General features: G+C 37.7%; 1 protein-coding gene across 5 annotated transcripts; it reads left to right on the top strand.

Moving 5' to 3' along the window:
* The first annotated feature begins 309 nt into the window (after positions 1-309).
* LOC127091764 (pentatricopeptide repeat-containing protein At5g39710) lies at positions 310-5,977 on the top strand. 5 transcript variants are annotated; one of them, XM_051030467.1, is made up of 3 exons: positions 310-2,986; positions 3,791-3,851; positions 5,513-5,977. In XM_051030467.1, the coding sequence occupies exon 1, from the start codon at positions 565-567 to the stop codon at positions 2,818-2,820; it is 2,256 nt and encodes a 751-aa protein (XP_050886424.1). In that variant the 5' UTR covers positions 310-564; the 3' UTR covers positions 2,821-2,986; positions 3,791-3,851; positions 5,513-5,977. The 5 variants fall into 5 exon arrangements, with proteins under 5 accessions (XP_050886424.1, XP_050886418.1, XP_050886420.1 ...); XM_051030461.1 differs by having other exon boundaries at positions 3,791-3,828; XM_051030463.1 differs by having other exon boundaries at positions 310-3,851.
* The last annotated feature ends 19,421 nt before the right edge of the window (positions 5,978-25,398 follow it).

A 25,398-nucleotide genomic window follows, 5' to 3' on the forward strand; every position in this document is an offset into this window, starting at 1 on the left:
ATAAAATACTCAATAAATTTACACTATCTTAATAACTCTTCATATTTTTATCCAAACAATTAATTTTAATCAAATTAATTCAAATTCTCTCAAAAAAAGAATTTATTTTTTTCATTAAAATATTTCATTCAGACACCCTCTAAATAATTCTTAATACATTACTTTATAACATTTTTTTAATAAAAAAACCCAAATAAAACAATAAATTAAATTAAAAGACAAAAAAAAAACATTAAACCTTTAATTTATCTTCCTCTTTTTGTATTAGTCTCCGTGCTCGCGTTAATACATTCATCTTGCTTATATAAAAAACAAAAACAAAATTCATGGATAAGTAATATAATTTAAAAAAAAAAAAACTCTTATCTCTCTCAACACCTTGACCACGTCAGATCCTAGTTGACTCTGATCATTAGGATGCAAAGCACCGGTACTAGCAACTGCATCCCTGGGTAAGTATCGCGGCGGTGACTGGCCAAGTTAAACTAACTCCGACCACCGGCACGGCGGTGACTGACCAAGTTAAACTAATTACGATCAACGGCACGGTGGCATCACTCAGAAATGAAACCCCCCAATCTGAACCTCTCAGTTTCACCCAAAGACACCATCATGGCTAACAAAGCAATCACATACCTAAAACGCCACCCACAAAACCTCCCATCACTCTCACCTCACTTCACTCCCCAAGCAGCCACCTACCTTCTCCTCACTTCCCAAAACAACAAACCTCTAATCCTCAATTTCCTCAACTGGGTTAACTCCAAACCCCACCCTTTCTTCACTCCCCATTGCCAAACCCTAACCCTCCACATCCTCACTCGCTTCAACCTCTTCAAAACCGCTCAAACCCTAGCTCTAAACCTCATCACATCCTCAAACCACACCACTTCCATCGTTTTCAATCTCCTTAAACAAACCTACCACTCATGTAACTCATCTTCCGCCGTTTTCGATTTACTAATCAAATCATATTCCCAAATTAACCTAATCGAAAACGCTATTCACACTCTCCACCTCGCTAACCGCCACGGTTTCTCCCCGGGAGTGTTATCTTATAACTCAATCCTCGATTCAATACTCCGGAATGGGTCCGACCGGTTGTCAATTCAGCAAGCTAACCGTGTCTTCAATGACATGATTCGTAACAATGTGTCGCCGAATATATATACTTACAATGTAATGATCCGCGGAATGGTTTCCGCGGGGAATTTGGATTCTGGTCTCTGTCTCATTCGTGAGATGGAGACGAAAGGCTGTTTCCCGAATGTGGTGACTTATAACACCATGATAACTGCGTATTGTAAAGAGAATAATCTCGAGGAAGCATTTGGTTTGTTGAAAATTATGGCCAACAAACGGGTTGAGCCTAATTTGATTTCTTACAATGCTGTTATTAATGGATTGTGTAGTCAAGGGAGGATGAATGAGACGATGGAAGTGATTGAGGAGATGAATTTGAACGGCCTGAGTCCTGATTGTATTACTTATAACACGCTTGTGAATGGGTTTTGTAAAGATGGGAATTTTCATCAGGCGCTTGTTCTTCTTCATGAGATGGCTGGTAAGGGTTTGTCGCCTAATGTTGTTACTTATACTACTTTGATTAATGGTATGTGTAAGGTTAAGAATTTGAGTCGAGCGATGGAGCTTTTGGATCATATGCGTGTTAGGGGACTTAGTCCTAATGAAAGAACTTTTACAACTTTAGTTGATGGGTTTTGTAGGCAAGGGTTAATGAGTGAAGCTTATAAGGTTTTGAGTGAAATGATTGATAGTGGATTTTCGCCTTCGGTTGTTACTTATAATGCAATTGTAAATGGATTTTGTTTCTTAGGGAGGGCTGAGGAAGCTGTTGAAGTTTTGAAGGGTATGGTTGATAAGGGTTTGTTTCCTGACGTCGTTAGTTATAGTACTGTTATATCTTTGTTTTGCCGAAATGGGGAGCTGGGAAAAGCTTTTCAAATGAAGGTGGAGATGATTGAGAAGGGCATATTGCCTGATGCTGTGACGTATTCGTCGCTCATACAAGGTTTATGTCAACAAAGGAAACAATCAGAAGCTTTTGATCTTTTCCGAGAGATGTTGGGGCGAGGTTTATCGCCTGATGAGGTTACTTATACTAGTTTGATGAATGGTTATTGTGTTGAAGGTGAATTGAGTAAGGCTCTTGATTTGCATGATGAAATGATGCAGAATGGTTTTTTGCCTGATGTTGTTACTTATAGTGTACTTATTAACGGACTTAATAAGAAAGCTAGGACAAGAGAAGCTAAGAAGCTTCTTCTGAAGTTGTTCTACGATGAGTCTGTACCAAATGATGTAACGTACAATACTCTGATAGAAAACTGCAGTAATAATGAATTTAAGAGTGTGGTAGGTCTTGTCAAAGGATTCTGCATGAAGGGTTTAATGGATGAAGCAGATCGGGTTTTTGAGACAATGCATCAGAGGGATTTTAAGCCTGATGGAGCTGTCTATAATTTGATGATACACGGACATTGTAGACGTGGTAATGCTCGTAAGGCATATAATATGTATGCAGAGATGGTGCGCTGTGGTTTTGTTTCTCATATGGTGACTGTAATTTCTCTCATTAAAGCTCTATCAAAAGATGGGATGAATGATGAGCTGAGTTCGGTAATGCAAAATACATTGAGCAGCTGTACGGTCAATGATGCCGAGCTACCTAAAGCACTTGTTGAAATTAACTTTAAAGAAGGTAACATGGATGCTGTTTTAACCATGCTAACGGGAATGGCCAATGATGGCTTGTTACCTGATGGTGGAGATTATTCATGTGCTTCAGCAAGTGCATAGTAGTAGTTTCTTATGTTGTGTGTTGTAATGAATTACCTACATTTTGGACCGACATTTCCTGCAAACATCCAGTACTATTGTTCTTGGAGACTTGCAGCGGGGAAATGTAATTCCTCCTTGATACGAGAGTAATTTATCCGCAATTGTCAAATATCACCTTGACCAGGTTAATACAACTTCCTTATCTATCTCTATCTTGTATGAATTACTAACACAATTTACTTTCTAGGTATTTCTTAATTGGGTAATCTTTTTGAAATTTTAATTTATTCTACTGTTTTAATTTATTACACTAACCATAGGGATGCCGTGGAAAAGTTATTTTGCTCTGAATCAAATCAAATTTTATCAGATGGACCAATGATTCCATTTCACTCTAGTTCTGATTCCATTACCTCAAATGATGCTCCACTAAACTAAATATGACCTTGTTTTTGTTTGGATTGTTATAAATCATTGAGTATGAAGTAACTTGCTTATCATAGAGAGACAATGTTTCTTTGATTATGGTCATTGTCTTAGGTTTTATTGGTTTTGTATTTTCAATTGAGACAATATGATTGGATCAAAATGTTTGATATAATTTGATCTTATTGACCAAAACAGAAAATCAATGTTCTTCTGTAGTTTCTAATCTACTTTCAGGTTGTATTGAATTATGTATGAATTTTGATAATTTTTTAAATGCTGAACTTGAGAAAGTATCTGGGCTTAATCCACCATTTATGGCACATGACTTCTATAGTTTGCTAGTTTGATCAAAAAATGCTCTCAAAGCTACAAAAATTTAATGCTTCCTATTGTGTCTTATCATTTTTTGTGTGGTTCATAACCTACTAGAGGGAGCTTCAGACAGACAGGGGAATGTTATTATTGTTGTCAACAAGTCGTGGTAAAGGTCATATTAAAAATTTAGGTTGATCTCACTTTTTTCCCCTCTAATGTTTCTTTGTTATTTTACAATATGAAGTGCACACGGAAATGGGGCGTTTTGCTTGCAACTCTGAGGTAATTTCTGGATGAAGACTCAGGTTTGGTGACTGACTATGTGGACAAATGGTTTATTTGTGATATATTATCTGTTATCCTTTGGAGTTAGTATTCTCAATGCAGATTCTGTTGCAACAAGTTTAACTGTTTTTTTCCCTATCATAGCATTTTGTCTGATGCTTTCGACTCTTTTTTTGTTCTGTTTCTACTGAGCAAATTATTCTGGAAATAAAGTACTTATGATTTAAGGATATTACTACCTATGAAGCACAAACAACTTTAAGAATAAGTGTGTCACAGTGCCTGACATGTGTCAGTGTTCGACATATGTATGACTGACACATGTCAGAAAACTCAAACAAATGTCCTAAAAAATGTTTTTTTTTCTTTGCTTCGCATCTCTTTGAATCAGTCTTCGACACTTATATGGCACATTAGGCACGAAAATTAAAGAGATCATCATACTTAAGTATAGAGTAATAGTTAAAGAATCTAAAGTATAGAGTAATAAAACTTGAGCAAATAAGAAGAATAAAACAAATCTAAACTAAATGTAGGAAGAAGAGAACGATTATTTGAACATAACATTACTTTCAATGGATTAAGATTGAAATTTATACCCTTAAAAAATAGACATCAATTTTAAAAAATAATTTGAGGAATTTATCTTGAAAATTCTCCTAGAGGATGCAATAGCAGTTGCGATAGCGGTTTGGGCCACTTCCGCTATTATTCACGACGGCTCGCGGACCAAAGGTGTTCTGAATCCTATCACCGTTATGCTATTTCAGCTATAGAGGTGCTATTGACAGCATAACCTTATACATTTTTTGGAAAAATCTCAAAAACACATTTAATTTAAAAGGATTAAAGAGTATCGAAGCAATGTTGATATGTGAAAGGTTAAAGACATTAAATTTGAATAGAAGGTTAAAGACATTAAATTTGAATAGGAGATTTTAAACTCTTTAAATTAGTAGGTGGATAAATGAAGGTCAAAGACTATCATATATGTAGCGGTATTAGTATCCTATGTTTTTGACATTACCAGTGTCAGTGTGTCGTGTCTCGGTGTCTATGTCGGGGTTTGTGCTTCATACATAGATTACTACTAAGGTGTCTGCGCTTCATAGATTACTACCAAGGAGTCTGTGCTTCATAGATTACTACTAAAGACAACTTTATTAGAGAACAAGGTGGATTCAAGTCAATTGTTTTATCAATATGGATTCAAGTCAATTGTTTTATCAATATGCTTGAATTTCAAAACATGGATGGATGTGATACAATGGCTTTATTGCCTCAATTGATTTTTTATTGTGGGAGAATATTGTTTTATTGAAACCGTCATTGCTTCTTTATTTCTTGGACATATTAAAATTTATTTCCCACAGATTGAAATGCACGTACCAGCTACCAAGCATTTTAGTAATGTTAATGGTGAAAACAAAGCTGAAAGGAAAAGTTAGACTAGCTGAAAATGATAATCTGAATAACGAAAACATCAATAGCATTTAAAAGCTCAGAACTGCCAAGCATAGTTTTCAGCTACAAAATTGTTATTAACTTGGACCTCCTTTACATTCAGATGTGCTGTTTTATTTTGCTTGCATTATTTACATTTTAAAACACTATTCAAATCAGAGACAGGATGAAAAGAAACATGAAATTTTGCTTTCATTTCTACTCTTTTTGATTACAGATGACACAACATATCCGACAGAAAATGGGATGCCGAAGGCCTTGAAAAGGATTTGGATGCAGAGGAGAATCTTATAGAGAAACAGAAGTTTCTTGACCGTCAATGAACTTCTGCCATAGTGAAAAAGAAGCTGAACCCGTTCTTAGCTTTTCGGTAACATTTGAGTTCCCTCAAGATTATGAAATCAACATTGAGAATGATGATTTTCGTTTCGATGTTCGAATGTGAACCGTTGAGTATCTCTAAATACATAAGAAACTCAAAGATGATGAGTATTATGTTCTGAGGATGAGGGATAACGGTGGATCATGTTAGAATATTATAAAGTTAGAATCTTATAACAGATCAAAACAAAGGAGAACAATGGTGGTAGTAGCCAACTTTTAGTTATTATGGATAAATGTTAGGTGTTAGTATGTTATGCCACTCACTCGATTTCAATGTCTACTATTTTGTTTCACATCACTTGTTTCATGTAATTTAGTGAGTGGTACACAATTTGGTTTGTCGTATTTTGATGATAGATATGAGTGTAAGTTTTATGCAAATTAGTACCTATCTTAGGAGTAGTAGGGGTGGGATTTACCTGCCATCTCCCATTTACCGACACCCCCTGACTATATTTTAAAAACTTATCTCGTGTATAGTTTTTCCAGAGACTCAACTTGCGATTAGTACCTGTCAAACATTTATCAAAATTGATCCAGAATTTACTCAAATTTCAAAAATGCCAACCGATACCGGAAATTTCATAATTCTACGGGAAATCTTATGAAAAAGTTAAGATTTTTATTGAAAATTTCAGAAAGTCTGGTACAATTCTATACATTTTTAATAGAAATTTCAGAAATTCTGATATTTTTGCATGCATGTCACTATTAGAAATTTTGATATTAATTCATGTTGAAAATAATGAATACATTGTGGCAAATTTTGATTGTATTGGAAATTTTGAATTACCTATTGAAAATTTTGTCTGCACATTTGAATCTAATTTTGATAGGGTATTTTTGGAATTATCAAATAAAAGGGGGGTGTCAGGTATAAAAGAGGGGGTGACAGGTTAAATCCTTGAATATGTCAGACCAACTAATAGGGGCCTATGACCTAGCTTGCACATGCCATACCAGACTTATTTTTAAATAGAAAAAGTTTAGTTTTTTTTAGAGCATTTCTTACGCAATCTCCACTATGCGACGACACCTAGGCAAGTCATCCTCAACATGATCTAGTTGTGTCTGCTCCTCCTCTAGTATCTCCTGATGAGTTGGTCTTGACGGGCCTCCTAGAGCAGCCTGCACCATGTACGACGCAACACCCTGAAGAACCATCTGATGTACCATTCGACGTAGCTCTAGTGGCTCTCAGCTATGGTAGCATGTGCCTCCTTCGATATCAGATGACTCTCATAATCATCAAACATGTCATATATATGTATATGTGTCAAGGCAGGAGGAGCAGGAACAAAAGGGTGTTTGGGAATGGTATGAGTGTACCCGAATTGCCGCATGACACACTCTGGCAGATGAGGAGCAATGAGACGCAATCCACATGTCGAATAAAGAATCCAACTAATGCTACCTCTTTGTCCTAGATATGTCTAACAATATGGTCTAGATACAGAGGCAGTAATGACAAATCAACTGGACCACCTCAAAAAGCCTTAGCATCCGCAGCAGCCCCACCCTCCAGAGACGACATTGGATCAACATGCGTAACAATAGGAGGTGAGAGTGGATCAACAACATCTACAATATGAGGTGGTACTGGTGAAACCTGCCGCCTGTGGGAGGATGAGGGAGTGATGCGTCAGATGGTGAATCACGTCTCCTACGGGAAGAAGAAGATTGAGTGACATGAGGTGAATTACAAGTTGTCTGAATTTTCTATTACATTTGTTATTTATTAATTAATATTCTTCTATTTTTTTTTGCAATAAAAAATAAATATTTAGAACGTAAATTAATTTCCTTTATTAAAAGACAAACTTGTATCTCCTACTACCTCGCATTGCAACAAGTGTATATGAATTCTGAAGAGAATTGTCTTTTTGAATTTATTTTACGAACATTTAATTTATCATTCCCATTTAATGTGACATCCCTACAAACAGAGTGAATTGAGTGTATTAATCTTACAAAAAGTTTAAAGATTTATTAAAATTCACTTAGAATTTGCGCAAATTTCAAAAACTACAAAGTGATATCAGAAATTTCACAATTCTATCAAAAATCTTATGAAAAGTAAGATTTTTATTGGAAATTTTAAAAAATCTGGTACAATCCTTTAGATTTTTATCAGAAATTTCAGATATCCTGGTATTTCTGCATGCATGTTTACCGAGAATTACAGAATTTCCAAGAGTTCAAAAAATTGGAATTGTACCAGGAATTTTAAATTTTCGATAGTTAAATTTACAAAATAATATCGGAAATTTCAGAATTTCCAATGATATGTAGGAAATTTCAAAAAAATTGGTGGTTCACTGATTTTTTGTGTTTTTTCATTTTGCAATGAAGACTAGGGGAAAGACGACACCATTGCATGTAGGGCCACTGATAGAGCGGATGGTCGGGCTATGACTGCTAATGCAAAGTTTTCCCAACTATGGGTTGGACGAGTAGTTCCAACCGGTTCACACCAGAAACAGTTGGTTGAGCGGGTGCAGTTCCGTCCACCCTATAGCATTCGACGTCAAGCAGTGAGATTAAACGAGTAGCCGAAAGATGATGTTGAGGTTGTTCATGCTCAAGAGGTATAAGGTCAGGTTGTTATTGACCCAATTGAGAAAGTCGAGACAAATGCGATACTTGTTGCTGATGAGGTGGCCGAGACAAATGCGACCCCTATTTCTGATGAGGTGGCAAATGCTCCTATTGCTGGTGAGGTGGCTGCCATGAATCCAATCACCATTTCTAATGCGGCTACTGCTACTGGTGATACATATGTTACAACTCCTGCTTCGACAAAGCCATTTATGCACACTGATTGAGACTTAACGAGATAACCTAATGATCGATCAATGCTTACCGAGTATGTTGACCATGTGGCATACCGATTATGGCAGGGATATATATATATATATATATAATATATATATATATATATATATATATATATATATATAGATATATATATAATATATATATATATATATATATATATATTATGTTTAACTTAATTTATTTATTATTGTTCCACGATGTGTTGAAAGTTAACTAATATTTTTTTTTAACTTTGTTTGTTACATGACCATCTCCCGCTGAAGGTGACATCCCACGGATCAAAGATGAAGAACTTCCCTAGGAGTCTGATGCCTGAGTAGGTCAGGCGAATTGTACATGATTTTGGTCTCCCATCATTTTCTCTTTGCTCACTCGCCATGCTTGACGCTTCACTTCTGAATGCTTTTGTTGAGCGATGGCACAAGGAGACATCTTCTTTTCATCTTCCATTTGGGGAGATGACTATCACTTTTGATGATGTCTCCTCATTGTTCCATCTCCCTGTCGCCGATAGATTCTTCGTCGCTTCTGTTTTTATCCAGAAGCTTGTCTGTATAGTGGTTGTACGAGATTTGGGAGTCACTTAAAAGGTCGCGCTAGAGGAGTTTGATTTTAACAGGGGAGCTCACCTTCAGATGTCTTGACTTCGGGATAGGTACCACGAGCTTGTGGAGGTACAAATGTATGAGGTTGCCGCTAGGGTGAACATGCTACATCTAGTAGCATGTACTCTCTTTATGGATACGTCACATGTTTATATTGACGCTCGGTACATGCGGTTGTTCAATAACCTTAACGATACCAATTGGCTTTGAGGTGTGCTGCACTGACCATCCTATATGCAACACTTGGAGTTGTGATTGCCTTTGAGATAAAACAACTTGCTGGTTATTTGAGTCTATTACAAATATACTTGAAATTATCATTGTAGTTTAGTTTTTATTTAATTTTTACGGATAACATTTCTTAATTATTATTTGTTGTGTCTGTGTTCTTTTATATGTGATGGATATACAAGCATTTCCCTATCATATGTGACCGGAGGGTGTAACATACCCCTGCGGGCGCCCCACAGGCGAGGAGATGGAAGGCCAAGCAAGCACATCTATATGGTGTTGTGGAGTACAGGAGAAGGCTTGATGCGCTGATATGATATCATATGGACACCATACACAGCTCACAGAGTCCACTGTGAGTTTGACGAGTCTTCTTTATTTTATGGTTATATGCGGTCGGAGACCTTAGACATTAGAAACCTGCCTCAGAGGTGCTTGCAACAGTATGATTATGTCCAGGGAATCCCACGACCAGTTCCGTATGTTTCAGCTTTGGGCATTGATAGGTGGTTTCAAGTAACATCATAAGCTCTGCCTGTGCCATTATAGATAACTCAGGGAGGGTTCAACATGGCTCCCAGTGTGAGGATGGTTACCTGGAGTGGTACCTCAGTGTATATTACCCTCACATCATCCCATATGTTGAACATACAGATGATGATATTCCTTCAAATGTTGGGGTACCTGCCGATGACGTGCCCCGCCGCCACCTCCACTTGATGTTGATGACCAACAACGCCTGTAGATGATTGGTGTTATTATAGATAACCTCATGGGTTTGGTAAACCCAGATGGTGAGGTTTTTACTAGATTATCGCGGGCAACACACATAGTCTGTGGGGGGCCTATTTAGTTATTTTATTTTCAGTTGTATTATTTGTATATTTTATGACTCATACTACTTAGCATTGTACCTTTTATTACATACTATTATGTTGATTACATGTTTCAAAGATGAACATAACTTAAGACATTACTACTAACATAAATAAACAACAAGGAAACATGAAAACCTAGACACTGTCAGATGATTCTGGACGTTTCAACATCTTAATTATGTCGTTGACAGATCTTGAAATCTTCACATCTAACTCGATCGGCCCCTTAGTTAGCCTACAACTAGGGATGGTAATTCTACCCATCCCCGACGGGTATCCTCAAAATTGATCCATAATAGGTAGGTAAAAACCTGCAAAATGGATACAGATATAGGCACAAGCAATTACCCATTAAAATAAATGGGTATGAGTGTGGGTACGAGTATCTTAGTACCCAGCCCGCCCCATACCCGCACGATATATATATATTTTTATATTTTTATTTTCATTATTATGTACATGTGTTAATTTAACAATTTTATTAAATACATCACTATTAAATCTCTACGTATTTTAATATAAATATTTGTTTATTTCTTAACTCAACACTAACATCCTCAAAAAAATTTAAATGTTTTAAAAAATTAAAATGAGATGATAAATTATAATTGATCGATCATTTCTTATTAAAAATGCGGGTAAATAGGTATGAGTATGGGTACTTAGGTACCTATAGGATACATGAACGAGTACAAACGTCAATTCCTACACAGGTATGGGCTCGGGTATGTGGATTTATTTAAACTGTGGGTTTGGGAACAATTACTATAGTACCCTGCCCAAACCCTACCTATCACCATCCCTACCCACGACAAAATGATCTCCACATAACTGACAAATCTTCATCAATCTTCAACTCAATAAGGTTGTATTTCACTCTTCCATCAATATCAATTCAATCTTCACGAAACTCGATCTTTGTCACCTTTCAGTTATTGGTATCATGCAACAATTCATTCAACTTAGATGTCAAGACGGCGAGAGATGTGGTGCCATCCGGAAGCCGAAACTCTACAAGAGGTGCAACTCCTTTGAAGTACACTTCTGCCTCAATCAAAAATTGAGGAAGAGACATTTTGAGATGTTTTTCTCAACAACAGATGACCCCTATCTTTACAAATTTGAATTTATTATGGACCTTACAAAACGGTCGGTGCAATCATTGTTGTACAAAATTGTCGGCAAAATCCTAACAGTTGGAAATCTTATAATATTGAACTACCCAAAATTTCACATTTTTTAAAAATTTCTAGTATAACATGGTATTTTTTTAAAATACTGGTAAAATTTTGAACGTACCAAAATATTTGAAAATTCCGGTATTAGTTCATACCGGAAATTATGAATATACTACCAAAAATTTTGTTTGTACCAGAAATTTTGTACGCACATTTGAATCCAATTTTAAGCAGTGACACTTTTGGAGTTACCAAATAAAGTGGGGGTGCCAGGTACAAAAGAGGGGTGACAGGTTAAATCCTTTTTTGGATTCCATTATTCTTGCCCTAGACCATTAAACTTTACCCAAACTTGCGTTGTGTTATTGAAATTCTAGTAATAGACTATCGATGTCACACTGGATGTTATGACATCCAATTTTGCGCAGACAGGAAATGTATGCAGAAGGTAAATGAACAATGCAGAAAAAGACACAGACAATTGTTTACCCAGTTCGGTGACAAACACACCTACGTCTGGGGGCTACCAAGCCAGGGAGGAAATCCACTATAAGCAGTATTAATTCAGGACTTAAACCAACTGTTTAATCATATCACTTAAGACCTACCCAATGCAATTTCAATCTAAACTAAGACCCGAGTTCCTACTCACTCCCCCTCAATCACAGCAGTGATTACAACCTTTAACAAGTTTAAAGTCAATGGCGAAGTTATACTTCAAACAACTCTTGATTGTGCTTAACAACTTTAATCAAGAAACACAACACTCACGCTTAAAAGCTTAGAGTGACACAACAATTACAACTCAATGAACACCCTAGTCCAATGCAATCATCTAGGTGATAATTGCTTGGCTCACAAGTAAAATCTAATACAAGACACAAATAAAATACAACAGTGAAATATGATGATATAATAAATGCTTCACGCTTCAAAACCCCTGAGTTGCTGAAAATAGGATTGCCATCCTTTTATAATGCAGCACTTGGGCCTTGTACTTGAATTTCCTAAAATTAAGGTTAAGCAAGTTAACCTAAATTCCACATATTAGGGTGCTAACAAATAGGCTATTTGTTAGGGCTCTTAGATTTAACTCTTCTGTTAGTTTCCTGGATTTTAGCACAGCTGTTAGATTCCTGAAAAGTAGCCTGAGATAAATACTGAAACAGAAAAACTAACTAGCCTACACTTTAGCATATGTTGTTAGGAAAGAATGTCATAACGTTTAGTTTGACGTCCAGAATATAGGCCATATGCTAAACATCTTTAATTCTAGCTCAGCTGTTGGTTTCTTGAAACAGCAGCCTGTAATAAATACTGAACTATACCAGAAAAACTAACTGGCCTATAATTCAGTATCTGCTGTCAGGGATGAATGTCATAACATTCAGTTTGACATTCAGTAAATCCTGTATTAGCTAATCCTGCAGCATACTACTCAAGCATGTCATGACATCAGTCAAGACATCAAAGTACAGTTAGTGTTTTAACACAAAATGCAGCCAATCAAAAACATCTACAAACTCCCCATTTGGCAAATTTTTGGCTAAAACAACTTGGCATCACAACATAGTTCACAGAAGCGGAGAACACACATCCAAGCAGAGTATTAAATTAGCTAATACATTCAGCACACATAGAAGTTAGACTTCAAATAGCAGCAGCACAAACAGACAACAAGCATCAATATAACCTGTTGTTTAGAGGACCTTCAACTTCAAACAAATCTGTTGTCCTGGGGTACAGGTGTTACTCCCCCTTTTGTCAAAAATGTTGCCAAAGCAACACTTAATATTACAGACCAAAACAACCAATCAACAAAAAAAACACAATCTTGATTTTACTTCACAGTTTCAATCAAGAAGGCACACTCTTGATCTTGCTTCACAGCTTTGATCAAGTAGACACACATTCTTGCTTCACAGCAGGTACACCCACATCAGATGCCATGACTTTGTGTATGACATCTTGAAACACTTCTGCATGAACATGTTCTTGAACTCCAGCAGGTACATAGGATGTCTCATGTTAAGATACCCCCCTAACATCTTGTTAACACACTTGTTTCAAGTGAAATAGCTATGATCTGTTGACCAATCAGAGCACACTTTCAATTGTTTAATAGTTTGAAATATTAAACAATACATTCCTAACATCCTTAGTTGCTATAATTCCTCAGAAAGGCATATTCCTAATTTGCCCCTTAAATTTTCAAACTGAGTAGCATCCAAAGCCTTTGTAAATATGTCATCAAGTTGTAGTTCAGTAGCTACATGTTCCAAGGTAATCACTTTGTCTTCCACCAGATCTCTGATGAAGTGATGTCTAATGTCAATATGTTTGGTCCTGCTGTGTTGGATAGGATTCTTTGAAATATTGATGGCACTGAGATTGTCACAGAACAATGTCATGACATTCTGAGAGACATTGTATTCAGTCAGCATCTGTTTCATCCATACCAGTTGGGAACAACTGCTTCCAACTGCTATGTACTCAACTTCTGTGTGGTGGACAATGATACACAGTTCTGTTTCTTGCTGAACCACGATATGAGATTGTTTCCCAAGAAGAAACATCCTCCTGATGTGCTTTTTCTATCATCAGCACTCCCAGCCCAATCAGCATCACAATACCTAAATAAGATAGGCTCAGAGCCATGGGAGTATAGCATACCATAATCACAAGTCCCATTGATATACTTGAGAATTCTCTTGACTTGATTTAAGTGACTCACTTTGGGTTCTGCTTGGTATCTAGCACACACGCCAACTGCATAGACAATATCAGGTCTACTGGCAGTTAGATATAGTAGGCTACCTATCATGCTTCTATACAAGCATTGATCAACACTAGAACCTCCTTCATCTTTAGTTAATTTTAAATGAGTAGGTGCAGAGTTCTTTTGTGACTAGCATTATCCATACCAAACTTCTTAACTATGTTCTTGGCATATTTGCTTTGGGAGAGAAACATAGAATCCTCCATTTGGTTAACTTGCAGTCCAAGAAAATAAGTCAATTCCCCAACCAAACTCATTTCAAATTCAGATTGCATTTGGTTAACAAAATATTTCACCATTTTATCTGACATTCCACCAAAGACAATATCATCCACATATATTTGGGCAATCATGATTTTTCCATCTTCATCCTTCACAAACAAAGTCTTATCTATCCCTCCTTTTCTGTACCCATTAGAAGTCAGAAATTTAGTCAACCTCTCATACCAAGCTCTAGGAGCATGCTTCAACCCATACAAAGCTTTCCTCAACTTGTACACATGTTTTGGTAGGTTAGGATCACAGAACCCTTTAGGTTGTTCCACATAGACTTCTTCATTCAAGTAGCCATTTAAAAAGGCACTCTTCACATCCATTTGGAACAATTTGAACTTCAGAATGCAAGCAACACCTAACAACAATCTTATTGACTCAAGCCTTGCAACAGGTGCAAAAGTCTCATCAAAATCAACCCCTTCAACTTGAGTATACCCTTGTGCCACTAGTCTTGCTTTATTCCTAGTGATTACTCCTTTCTCATCAGACTTGTTCTTATAAATCCACTTGGTACCAATGATGTTAGTCCCTTCAGGTCGTGGAACTAACTCCCATACTTCATTCCTTTTAAATTGCTCCAGTTCATCTTGTATAGCATTGATCCAATATTCATCAGTCAGGGCTTCTTTCACATTTTTTGGTTCAACCTTGGATACAAAACAGGAATTTGAGCTATTCTCCCTTGATCTGGTAGTCACACCACTATTGAGATCTCCTATGATAAGATCCTTAGGGTGGTCTTTCTGAATCCTGATAGAAGGCACCTTGTTGGATGCATCTACCTCAAGTTCAGGAGGAGTATCCTGTACCTCTTCAGTGTTGACTGGAATGTCTGTTGAAGTCTCAAGGAATGTTCCAACATCTTATATGACATTGAATCCTTCATCTTTATCATCCACAATCACATTTATGGATTCCATCAGGACATTGGTTCTGGAGTTGAAAACTCTGTAAGCTCTGCTGTTAGTAGATTATCCCAGGAATATACCCTCATCACTTTTGGGGTCCATTTTCCTTCTCCGTTCACGATTTGTGAGAATGTAACATTTGCTTCCAAAGATATGAAAGTACTTCAAAGTAGGTTTTCTACCTTTCCATATTTCATACAGAGTGGAAGAGGTTCCCTTTCTCAAGGTAACTCTATTGTGAACATAGCAAGCTGTATTCATAGCTTCAGCCCAAAAGTGCATAGGAAGCTTCTTTACATGAATCATAGCTCTAGCAGATTCTTGAATAGTTCTGTTTTTCCTTTCAACTATTCCATTTTGCTGAGGAGTAATAGGTGAGGAAAACTCATGACTTATCCCTTCAGATGAGCAGAAATCGTCAAACTTGGAATTTTTAAACTCCTTCCCATGGTCACTCCTTAATCTGATAACACAACTATCCTTTTCCCTTTGGAGTCTGATGCACAGATCTTTGAAGACATCAAATGCATCTGATTTTTCTCTGATGAAGCTTATCCATGTGTATCTGGAATGGTCATCAACAACCACATAAGCATATATCTTCCCACCAAGACTTTCAACCTGCATAGGTCCCATTAAGTCCATGTGCAAAAGTTCCAGAGTTTTGGATGTTGTAGGATGTCCCAGCTTAGGATGTGAAATCTTGGTTTGCTTGCCAACCTGGCATTCTCCACAGACTCTTCCTTCATCAATAAGCAGCTTTGGGATTCCTCTAACTGCTTCCTTGGATATGATCTTTTTCATTCCTCTTAAATGAAGATGTCCAAGTCGTCTATGCCACAGCTTCACCTCCTGTTCTTCCTTGGCTGAGGAGCACATTGAGGAGTAGTTTGAGACTTTAGGTTCCCATAGATAGCAGTTATCTTTGGATCTGGATCCTCTCATAACTTCCTGATTATCTCCATTCATCACAACACATACTTCCTTAGTGAACTGAGCATAGAAACCTTGATCACATAGCTGGCTTATGCTGATGAGATTAGCAGTTAGTCCTTTTACTAACAACACATTATTTAGTTTTGGAACTCCAGGACTGTCCAGCTTACCAACACCTTTGATTTTTCCTTTAGCTCCATCACCAAAGGTCACATAACTGGTAGTATGAGGTTGTATATCCACCAATAAGTTCTCCATACCAGTCATATGTCTTGAGCAACCACTATCAAAATACCAGTCTTCTCTGGTAGATGCCCTTAGAGTTGTGTGAGCTAATCTAGCAACCCATTGTTGTTTCTTGATGGGGGCATTATGCTTAGATGCCTTCTGCTTAGGTCTGACTTGAGGGGTCTGGTTAGGATAACCATGCAACCCGTAACAAAAGGGTTTCATGTGACCAAATCTACCACAGTAGTGACATCTACATCTTTGAAATTTATTCTTCTGATGGTTAATCCTCCTGTTTCTCCGATGTTGTGACATTGGTTGTGACTTCTGCTTGATTTTCTGAACTTCAGCCTTTGAGCTTTTGAGTTCAGTTGAGGATTCCTTAACCAAGCCTAAACCAGACATGGTTCCTGATTTCTGTCCCACCTTTAGAATCTCTTCCAAAGTGTCAGTTCCTTTATTCAGCATTTTGATGGATTTTGTCATTTGATCTAGCTTAGAGGCCAGCAAGGTTATCTCACCACTTAGACCATCTATGACAGTCAGATGCTTCTTTTTCTCAGCTTCCAGCTCCTTGATGAGTTTCTTCTGCTTTTCTCCTTGTATACACACTTCTGCAGTTTTGACACATAACTCTTTATATGAAGCAGCAAGTTCATCAAATGTGAGTTCATCTCCACTTGAGTCATCATCAAAGGCACAAACACTTGTTAGTGCAGTGACATGTTTAGCAGATTCTCCTTCAGATTCACTCTCAGAGTCTCCTTCAGACCAGGTGACAGATATTCCCTTCTTTTGCATCTTGAGGTACGTAGGACATTCAGCTCTAATGTGTCCAAAACCTTCACATCCATGACACTGGATTCCCTTGCCTTGGTTGAACTTTTCTTCAGATGTTGATCTTTTACTGATGTCAGACGAAATGTTCTTGACATTTGGTCTACCTTTTTGATCAATCTTCTTTATGAACTTGTTGAATTGTCTTCCAAGCATGGCTATAGCTTCTGATATGCTTTCATCACCTCCAATATTTCCTTCTTCCGAATCCTCTTCAGTATTTGATACGAAAGCTATGCTTTTGTTTTTCTTTTCAACATTCTCACACAAGCCCATTTCAAAAGTTTGGAGAGAGCCAATAAGCTCATCAACCTTCATATTGCAGATATCTTGAGCCTCTTCTATAGCAGTAACCTTCATGGCAAATCTCTTGGGCAATGATCTGAGAATCTTTATTACAAGTTTTTCTTCAGACATTTTCTCTCCTAAGCCTCCAGAAGTGTTGGCAATTTCAAGAACATTCATGTGGAAGTCATGAATAGTCTCATCCTCTTTCATCCTCAGATTTTCAAACTTAGTAGTCAGCATCTGAAGTTTAGACATCCTTACCTTGGAGGTACCTTCATGAGTTGTTTTGAGAGTATCCCAAACTTCTTTAGCCAGCTCACAGTGATGCACCAGTCTGAAGATGTTCTTATTTATCCCATTGAACAATGCATTCAAGGCCTTAGAGTTTCCAAGGGCTAATGCCTCTTGCTCCTTGTCCCACTCTTCTTCAGGAATTTGCATAATGATTCCATCTTTACCTATCTTCGTTGGATGTTCCCATCCTTTGTTGACAGCTCTCCAGACCTTGCTATCCAGAGACCTCAAGAAGGCTATCATACGAGGTTTCCAGTCATCATAGTTAGAACCATCCAGCATGGGTGGTCTATTTGAGAATCCTACATCCTTGTCCATGGTACTAGAAAGTAACGTCCCTAGATCTCACCCAGAAATTAAAAGGCAGGGTGCCTGCTCTGATGCCAATTGAAATTCTAGTAACAGACTATCGATGTCACACTGGTTGTTATGACATCCAATTTTGCGCAGACAGGAAATGTATGCAGAAGGTAAATGAACAATGCAGAAAAAGACACAGACAATTGTTTACCCAGTTCGGTGACAAACACACCTACGTCTGGGGGCTACCAAGCCAGGGAGGAAATCCACTATAAGCAGTATTAATTCAGGACTTAAACCAACTGTTTAATCCTATCACTTAAGACCTACCCAATGCAATTTCAATCTAAACTAAGACCTGAGTTCCTACTCACTCCCCCTCAATCACAGCAGTGATTACAACCTTTAATAAGTTTAAAGTCAATGGCGAAGTTATACTTCAAACAACTCTTGATTGTGCTTAACAACTTTAATCAAGAAACACAGCACTCACGCTTAAAAGCTTAGAGTGACACAACAATTACAACTCAATGAACACCCTAGTCCAATGCAATCATCTAGGTGATAATTGCTTGGCTCACAAGTAAAATCTAATACAAGACACAAATAAAATACAACAGTGAAATATGATGATATAATAAATGCTTCACGCTTCAAAACCCCTGAGTTGCTGAAAATAGGATTGCCATCCTTTTATAATGCAACACTTTGGCCTTGTACTTGAATTTCCTAAAATTAAGGTTAAGCAAGTTAACCTAAATTCCACATATTAGGGTGCTAACAAATAGGCTATTTGTTAGGGCTCTTAGATTTAGCTCTTCTGTTAGTTTCCTGGATTTTAGCACAACTGTTAGATTCCTGAAAAACAGCCTGAGATAAATACTAAAACAGAAAAACTAACTAGCCTACACTTTAGCATATGTTGTCAGGAATGAATGTCATAACATTCAGTTTGACGTCCAGAACATAGGCCATATGCTAAACATCTTTAATTCTAGCTCAGTTGTTGGTTTCCTAAAACAGCAGCCTGTAATAAATACTGAACTATACCAGAAAAACTAACTGGCCTATAATTCAGTATCTGCTGTCAGGGATGAATGTCATAACATTCAGTTTGACATTCAGTAAATCCTGTATTAGCTAATCCTGCAGCATACTACTCAAGCATGTCATGACATCAGTCAAGACATCAAAGTACAGTTAGTGTTTTAACACAAAATGCAGCCAATCAAAAACATCTACAAACTCCCCATTTGGCAAATTTTTGGCTAAAACAACTTGGCATCACAACATAGTTCACAGAAGCGGAGAACACACATCCAAGCAGAGTATTAAATTAGCTAATACATTCAGCACACATAGAAGTTAGACTTCAAATAGCAGCAGCACAAACAGACAACAAGCATCAATATAACCTGTTGTTTAGAGGACCTTCAACTTCAAACAAATCTGTTGTCCTGGGGTACAGGTGTTACTCCCCCTTTTTGTCAAAAATGTTGCCAAAGCAACACTTAATATTACAGACCAAAACAACCAATCAACAAAAAAAACACAATCTTGATTTTACTTCACAGTTTCAATCAAGAAGGCACACTCTTGATCTTGCTTCACAGCTTTGATCAAGTAGACACACATTCTTGCTTCACAGCAGGTACACCCACATCAGATGCCATGACTTTGTGTATGACATCTTGAAACACTTCTGCATGAACATGTTCTTGAACTCCAGCAGGTACATAGGATGTCTCATGTTAAGATACCCCCCTAACATCTTGTTAACACACTTGTTTCAAGTGAAATAGCTATGATCTGTTGACCAATCAGAGCACACTTTCAATTGTTTAATAGTTTGAAATATTAAACAATACATTCCTAACATCCTTAGTTGCTATAATTCCTCAGAAAGGCATATTCCTAATTTGCCCCTTAAATTTTCAAACTGAGTAGCATCCAAAGCCTTTGTAAATATGTCATCAAGTTGTAGTTCAGTAGCTACATGTTCCAAGGTAATCACTTTGTCTTCCACCAGATCTCTGATGAAGTGATGTCTAATGTCAATATGTTTGGTCCTGCTGTGTTGGATAGGATTCTTTGAAATATTGATGGCACTGAGATTGTCACAGAACAATGTCATGACATTCTGAGAGACATTGTATTCAGTCAGCATCTGTTTCATCCATACCAGTTGGGAACAACTGCTTCCAACTGCTATGTACTCAACTTCTGTGTGGTGGACAATGATACACAGTTCTGTTTCTTGCTGAACCACGATATGAGATTGTTTCCCAAGAAGAAACATCCTCCTGATGTGCTTTTTCTATCATCAGCACTCCCAGCCCAATCAGCATCACAATACCTAAATAAGATAGGCTCAGAGCCATGGGAGTATAGCATACCATAATCACAAGTCCCATTGATATACTTGAGAATTCTCTTGACTTGATTTAAGTGACTCACTTTGGGTTCTGCTTGGTATCTAGCACACACGCCAACTGCATAGACAATATCAGGTCTACTGGCAGTTAGATATAGTAGGCTACCTATCATGCTTCTATACAAGCATTGATCAACACTAGAACCTCCTTCATCTTTAGTTAATTTTAAATGAGTAGGTGCAGAGTTCTTTTGTGACTAGCATTATCCATACCAAACTTCTTAACTATGTTCTTGGCATATTTGCTTTGGGAGAGAAACATAGAATCCTCCATTTGGTTAACTTGCAGTCCAAGAAAATAAGTCAATTCCCCAACCAAACTCATTTCAAATTCAGATTGCATTTGGTTAACAAAATATTTCACCATTTTATCTGACATTCCACCAAAGACAATATCATCCACATATATTTGGGCAATCATGATTTTTCCATCTTCATCCTTCACAAACAAAGTCTTATCTATCCCTCCTTTTCTGTACCCATTAGAAGTCAGAAATTTAGTCAACCTCTCATACCAAGCTCTAGGAGCATGCTTCAACCCATACAAAGCTTTCCTCAACTTGTACACATGTTTTGGTAGGTTAGGATCACAGAACCCTTTAGGTTGTTCCACATAGACTTCTTCATTCAAGTAGCCATTTAAAAAGGCACTCTTCACATCCATTTGGAACAATTTGAACTTCAGAATGCAAGCAACACCTAACAACAATCTTATTGACTCAAGCCTTGCAACAGGTGCAAAAGTCTCATCAAAATCAACCCCTTCAACTTGAGTATACCCTTGTGCCACTAGTCTTGCTTTATTCCTAGTGATTACTCCTTTCTCATCAGACTTGTTCTTATAAATCCACTTGGTACCAATGATGTTAGTCCCTTCAGGTCGTGGAACTAACTCCCATACTTCATTCCTTTTAAATTGCTCCAGTTCATCTTGTATAGCATTGATCCAATATTCATCAGTCAGGGCTTCTTTCACATTTTTTGGTTCAACCTTGGATACAAAACAGGAATTTGAGCTATTCTCCCTTGATCTGGTAGTCACACCACTATTGAGATCTCCTATGATAAGATCCTTAGGGTGGTCTTTCTGAATCCTGATAGAAGGCACCTTGTTGGATGCATCTACCTCAAGTTCAGGAGGAGTATCCTGTACCTCTTCAGTGTTGACTGGAATGTCTGTTGAAGTCTCAAGGAATGTTCCAACATCTTATATGACATTGAATCCTTCATCTTTATCATCCACAATCACATTTATGGATTCCATCAGGACATTGGTTCTGGAGTTGAAAACTCTGTAAGCTCTGCTGTTAGTAGATTATCCCAGGAATATACCCTCATCACTTTTGGGGTCCATTTTCCTTCTCCGTTCACGATTTGTGAGAATGTAACATTTGCTTCCAAAGATATGAAAGTACTTCAAAGTAGGTTTTCTACCTTTCCATATTTCATACAGAGTGGAAGAGGTTCCCTTTCTCAAGGTAACTCTATTGTGAACATAGCAAGCTGTATTCATAGCTTCAGCCCAAAAGTGCATAGGAAGCTTCTTTACATGAATCATAGCTCTAGCAGATTCTTGAATAGTTCTGTTTTTCCTTTCAACTATTCCATTTTGCTGAGGAGTAATAGGTGAGGAAAACTCATGACTTATCCCTTCAGATGAGCAGAAATCGTCAAACTTGGAATTTTTAAACTCCTTCCCATGGTCACTCCTTAATCTGATAACACAACTATCCTTTTCCCTTTGGAGTCTGATGCACAGATCTTTGAAGACATCAAATGCATCTGATTTTTCTCTGATGAAGCTTATCCATGTGTATCTGGAATGGTCATCAACAACCACATAAGCATATATCTTCCCACCAAGACTTTCAACCTGCATAGGTCCCATTAAGTCCATGTGCAAAAGTTCCAGAGTTTTGGATGTTGTAGGATGTCCCAGCTTAGGATGTGAAATCTTGGTTTGCTTGCCAACCTGGCATTCTCCACAGACTCTTCCTTCATCAATAAGCAGCTTTGGGATTCCTCTAACTGCTTCCTTGGATATGATCTTTTTCATTCCTCTTAAATGAAGATGTCCAAGTCGTCTATGCCACAGCTTCACCTCCTGTTCTTCCTTGGCTGAGGAGCACATTGAGGAGTAGTTTGAGACTTTAGGTTCCCATAGATAGCAGTTATCTTTGGATCTGGATCCTCTCATAACTTCCTGATTATCTCCATTCATCACAACACATACTTCCTTAGTGAACTGAGCATAGAAACCTTGATCACATAGCTGGCTTATGCTGATGAGATTAGCAGTTAGTCCTTTTACTAACAACACATTATTTAGTTTTGGAACTCCAGGACTGTCCAGCTTACCAACACCTTTGATTTTTCCTTTAGCTCCATCACCAAAGGTCACATAACTGGTAGTATGAGGTTGTATATCCACCAATAAGTTCTCCATACCAGTCATATGTCTTGAGCAACCACTATCAAAATACCAGTCTTCTCTGGTAGATGCCCTTAGAGTTGTGTGAGCTAATCTAGCAACCCATTGTTGTTTCTTGATGGGGGCATTATGCTTAGATGCCTTCTGCTTAGGTCTGACTTGAGGGGTCTGGTTAGGATAACCATGCAACCCGTAACAAAAGGGTTTCATGTGACCAAATCTACCACAGTAGTGACATCTACATCTTTGAAATTTATTCTTCTGATGGTTAATCCTCCTGTTTCTCCGATGTTGTGACATTGGTTGTGACTTCTGCTTGATTTTCTGAACTTCAGCCTTTGAGCTTTTGAGTTCAGTTGAGGATTCCTTAACCAAGCCTAAACCAGACATGGTTCCTGATTTCTGTCCCACCTTTAGAATCTCTTCCAAAGTGTCAGTTCCTTTATTCAGCATTTTGATGGATTTTGTCATTTGATCTAGCTTAGAGGCCAGCAAGGTTATCTCACCACTTAGACCATCTATGACAGTCAGATGCTTCTTTTTCTCAGCTTCCAGCTCCTTGATGAGTTTCTTCTGCTTTTCTCCTTGTATACACACTTCTGCAGTTTTGACACATAACTCTTTATATGAAGCAGCAAGTTCATCAAATGTGAGTTCATCTCCACTTGAGTCATCATCAAAGGCACAAACACTTGTTAGTGCAGTGACATGTTTAGCAGATTCTCCTTCAGATTCACTCTCAGAGTCTCCTTCAGACCAGGTGACAGATATTCCCTTCTTTTGCATCTTGAGGTACGTAGGACATTCAGCTCTAATGTGTCCAAAACCTTCACATCCATGACACTGGATTCCCTTGCCTTGGTTGAACTTTTCTTCAGATGTTGATCTTTTACTGATGTCAGACGAAATGTTCTTGACATTTGGTCTACCTTTTTGATCAATCTTCTTTATGAACTTGTTGAATTGTCTTCCAAGCATGGCTATAGCTTCTGATATGCTTTCATCACCTCCAATATTTCCTTCTTCCGAATCCTCTTCAGTATTTGATACGAAAGCTATGCTTTTGTTTTTCTTTTCAACATTCTCACACAAGCCCATTTCAAAAGTTTGGAGAGAGCCAATAAGCTCATCAACCTTCATATTGCAGATATCTTGAGCCTCTTCTATAGCAGTAACCTTCATGGCAAATCTCTTGGGCAATGATCTGAGAATCTTTATTACAAGTTTTTCTTCAGACATTTTCTCTCCTAAGCCTCCAGAAGTGTTGGCAATTTCAAGAACATTCATGTGGAAGTCATGAATAGTCTCATCCTCTTTCATCCTCAGATTTTCAAACTTAGTAGTCAGCATCTGAAGTTTAGACATCCTTACCTTGGAGGTACCTTCATGAGTTGTTTTGAGAGTATCCCAAACTTCTTTAGCCAGCTCACAGTGATGCACCAGTCTGAAGATGTTCTTATTTATCCCATTGAACAATGCATTCAAGGCCTTAGAGTTTCCAAGGGCTAATGCCTCTTGCTCCTTGTCCCACTCTTCTTCAGGAATTTGCATAATGATTCCATCTTTACCTATCTTCGTTGGATGTTCCCATCCTTTGTTGACAGCTCTCCAGACCTTGCTATCCAGAGACCTCAAGAAGGCTATCATACGAGGTTTCCAGTCATCATAGTTAGAACCATCCAGCATGGGTGGTCTATTTGAGAATCCTACATCCTTGTCCATGGTACTAGAAAGTAACGTCCCTAGATCTCACCCAGAAATTAAAAGGCAGGGTGCCTGCTCTGATGCCAATTGAAATTCTAGTAACAGACTATCGATGTCACACTGGTTGTTATGACATCCAATTTTGCGCAGACAGGAAATGTATGCAGAAGGTAAATGAACAATGCAGAAAAAGACACAGACAATTGTTTACCCAGTTCGGTGACAAACACACCTACGTCTGGGGGCTACCAAGCCAGGGAGGAAATCCACTATAAGCAGTATTAATTCAGGACTTAAACCAACTGTTTAATCCTATCACTTAAGACCTACCCAATGCAATTTCAATCTAAACTAAGACCTGAGTTCCTACTCACTCCCCCTCAATCACAGCAGTGATTACAACCTTTAATAAGTTTAAAGTCAATGGCGAAGTTATACTTCAAACAACTCTTGATTGTGCTTAACAACTTTAATCAAGAAACACAGCACTCACGCTTAAAAGCTTAGAGTGACACAACAATTACAACTCAATGAACACCCTAGTCCAATGCAATCATCTAGGTGATAATTGCTT

Source organism: Lathyrus oleraceus, chromosome 6 (assembly GCF_024323335.1).
Source record: "Lathyrus oleraceus cultivar Zhongwan6 chromosome 6, CAAS_Psat_ZW6_1.0, whole genome shotgun sequence".
NCBI lineage: Eukaryota > Viridiplantae > Streptophyta > Magnoliopsida > Fabales > Fabaceae > Lathyrus > Lathyrus oleraceus.